The following is a 3,450-nucleotide window of genomic DNA, read 5'->3' as shown; positions in this document are numbered from 1 at the left end:
CGGGTGACGTGTCTTGCCCAAGGACACAATGACCGAGACTGTCCGAGCCGGGGCTCGAACCGGCAACCTTCCATTTACAAGGCGAACTCCCAACCTAAAGCACAACCTTGCCGTCTTTATGCTTTCTAAAGCACTCTGACTTCAAAAATCTCATGAATTTCATCTCAGTTGTTGTCAGATAACACTGTGTATTGCTTGCAAGGAAATGTGTATTGCTCTTCTCCCAGAGCAGACCATGAAACATTCCTTGAAAGAAAATTTCACAATCACCGTTAGACCATTGTCTGACTTCTGCTTTATCTACACATTTGAAGCTTAGTGTTTTTCCCTTCAAACAAATGTGCACAATAAAAAAGACAGAAACACAAAAGTAAAGATACAAAGACTTTAGTGCAAATTTGATTATTTTTATTTTTTGCCAGCCAGTTTTTGCCATGTCATCCACAAAACATCCACAAAACTACATCAGCAGGTTACTATCATAAAGCATGAGCTCCACTTATTGAGTCAATCTGGCGGCAGCATACACAACATGTGTCTCCAGCTCTGTCTGTGCCACAGACCTGCAGCTGCTTTTGACCTTCATCTGTATATTCATCCCCGTGTACTTCAGATTTTCTGAGCTCACTTTCTGAAAATCAAATAGTTACACAGCTGAGTTTACAACACATATGTAAAATGTTTATTGACTTGTGGTTTGTACCAAAAAAATATTGTGCATCAAATGGGATTTTTTCATTTTAATTCCCTAATAATACCTTATCTATACCAGCTGGGCAGCACAGTATTAAACAAAATTAAATTAAGAATCCAAGTTAAGTTAAAATATTATCATATCCAGTGAACTAAAAGAAATGAGGAGAATTTTAATGACATAAGTCCTACTGATGTTACAGTACTAAAATGTTTCCCTGCTGTGAGTAATAACATAAAGCCTGATTCAGATAATATTTGGGATATTTGTTTTCAACTCATAACATTAAGCTTATAAATTCTAATTTAAGACAATTTAAGACAATTTTTTACCTTGTTTCTCTCTGGTTTAGGTTCTGCAGATAAGGAGCAAATATAAACATGTGATTAGCTCTTTAATACCACCATACTTTGCTTTGAATTTCAAATCAACTTATAAGAGGAGGCACAACAATACAGCAATTTTTACCAGTTTGAAGGTTCAGGATTTTTAGAACCAGAACAATGACCACCACAGCGAATAAACCAGTCACACCACTCAGGACGATGCTCATCACATGTGTATTACCAGGCTCTTCTGTAAAAGAGATTATAATAGAACATCACTCTAATTCAATCTGTTTGATTTACACGTAATATTAATAATAATAATGATCACAGTTAAAAACAAAATGTTAAGAGTCAGAAAAGTAATTTTACTTTCAGTCTTAAAATCCTCCCCTTCATTGGTTTCACCGCCTGTAAAGAAACATGGTTATTATAATATTTTGTGATTTCCTTTATGTCTGTGAGCTGATTTTGGATTACATATCAACTAAACTGAAAGAGAAAATTTCTCCCTACAAGCTTACCTTGAATTCTTAACTCGACTGCATTGGAAATGACCGTATGCTTATTCACGTAAAATCCACAGAAATACAGCCCGACATCAGATAAATCCACTTGTGTGATTTTAAGAAACACAGAGGTGTTGTTGGAACTCATATTGAATTTTCCATTTCGAAATCCATCACAGAAAGAAGCTTTGCCCTGAGATCCATACATAGCAGCAATACAGCTGGGCTTAGTTCTGTTGATAACCTTGAACCAGTCTGTCTGTGATGGATGACTCGAAATGTTGGAGCACTTCAACGTGACTTCTTCATCAAGTTGGACCTCCACAGTCTGAAACTCAAAACCTGAAACAGAGATCCAGCCTGTAATGACAGAACATAATGTTTATGTCTGAGCCTACAGTGTTACAGGACAACAACATCAACTACATCTGTTTAATGACTTTACTTATTCCATTATTTGAAAGTACTGTGGTGCCAGTACTTACTGAGGCTGGAGAGAAATAAAGCTGTGCTCAAGACGAAGCTCCTCATCATGCGTTTAATCCTGTAACTGCATGGATATGTTGTACAACACAACTCATATAAAGGGGTTCAGAGGGGCGGAGTGTATTTTTCTTTTTTTTATCTTTCCAGTGATCTGCCTATACAATGTAATGCTTTTGCATACATTTCTGTTTATAAATCCAGTTACAAAGTTTCCAAATGTTACCAAAGTGTGGTAGAAATTCATAAAAAGTAACTCAGAAACTCCCACAGTCCTCTTCTCGGCCCTAAAATGGTTTACATTTAAAACGAAACAAGAATGTGGTACTTTGGCATCATAGTGTTCCCATTTTGCTGTTGAATTTCAGCTTCACTGAAAATGCGTTGGAACAGACATTTATGAGAGATGTCCTGAAACATGTCAGAAGTTCTTATTTGCAGTGTGAGCTAAGTATTTATTCACTCAGTCAGAGGCAAAACCACGTGCTTTGTTTGTGGAGAACAGATTGCTGTATTTAAAGTGGACATGAAACACCACATTTATTAAGGCTATTTTACACCATAGAGCCCTACTCTCAAAAAATGTCATAGATGTAACACTGTCTGTGCAGCTGGATTTAAGAAATAAGTGCTTAAAGTTAAAGTTTTCAAAACATGTTTAGTTGGTTGGTTGCAGTCAATAGACTTACTTTATTTATGTTAGCTAACTAATAATAGAACCAATAACTCGACGCCCCTAAAACTAAGGATATACATTAAGGATATACTGTCCACTTTCACTCTCTGTCTTATTTGGAGGTTCTTCATTGTTTGGCTAGCTGCACTGAGACAGAAAAACCTAACTGTTAGCTGTACTGTTCGGGTTTGTAAAACACTTTATAACACAATGTCTTTTCAGCTACTCCAAGCCGCTCTGCTCTTTGCTTTTGCTCTGGCTCGAGCTCTTTTCTAATCATCCACTCTCTCTGTCCTCCCTGAACTAGGGCTGGGTAGCGTCACTGATTTCTACAACTGATTAAATTCTGTTTCAAAAGATCCCTATTCAATTCAATTCGATTCCATCTTGACTCAGGAAGTCAGAAATATTATAATTCTGATCATTTATATTGGATATGTACTGTCAAAAGAACCCTCTAAACCTTGTAAATTAAAAAAAATACTCCTGTCACGGACCCGGCTCTGGGGACTCGGGGTCCGTGGGCAGTGGGGACTAGGACTGTTGTTATTGTTGTTATTATTATTATTATTGTTATTATCGTTATTATTATTATTTGGTGTGTTGTCTGCACTGCCCCTGTGCACATCTGTATGTAGGCAGGTGGCTGTGTTGCCTTTCTTCTGTGGCCAAGTTACAGGCACCTTCAGCCCTGGGGGCGTGGCCTGACTTGAGGGCTGGCCACACCCGAAGTCCTTGCTGCACACCTGCTCCTCATCTGGG

General features: G+C 37.8%; 1 protein-coding gene across 1 annotated transcript; it reads right to left on the bottom strand.

Moving 5' to 3' along the window:
• Window positions 1–499: 499 nt before the first annotated feature.
• On the bottom strand, window positions 500–2,063 carry LOC148104354 (uncharacterized). The gene is made up of 6 exons (XM_087838350.1): window positions 2,015–2,063; window positions 1,545–1,889; window positions 1,393–1,431; window positions 1,163–1,270; window positions 1,017–1,049; window positions 500–627 (listed from the first exon to the last, which is right to left on the bottom strand). Exons 1-6 carry the CDS (start codon window positions 2,061–2,063, stop codon window positions 500–502), a joined length of 702 nt encoding a protein of 233 aa, XP_087694476.1.
• Window positions 2,064–3,450: the final 1,387 nt, after the last annotated feature.

This window comes from Neolamprologus brichardi, chromosome 3 (assembly GCF_056152115.1).
Source record: "Neolamprologus brichardi isolate AB-2024 chromosome 3, ASM5615211v1, whole genome shotgun sequence".
Classification (NCBI taxonomy): Eukaryota; Metazoa; Chordata; class Actinopteri; order Cichliformes; family Cichlidae; genus Neolamprologus; species Neolamprologus brichardi.
The sequence above is the reverse complement of the archived record's forward strand: the minus strand, read 5'-3'. Positions and strand labels throughout refer to the sequence as shown.

Excerpts from the sequence above, each read along its gene's own strand:
- LOC148104354 (XM_087838350.1), bottom strand. The coding sequence starts at position 2,063 with ATGATGAGGAGCTTCGTCTTGAGCACAGCTTTATTTCTCTCCAGCCTC. Across the intron at positions 1,432-1,544 it reads AGTCGAGTTAAGAATTCAAG|GCGGTGAAACCAATGAAGGG; the intron begins GTAAGCTTGTAG and ends GTTTCTTTACAG. Across the intron at positions 1,050-1,162 it reads AATCCTGAACCTTCAAACTG|AACCTAAACCAGAGAGAAAC; the intron begins GTAAAAATTGCT and ends CCTTATCTGCAG.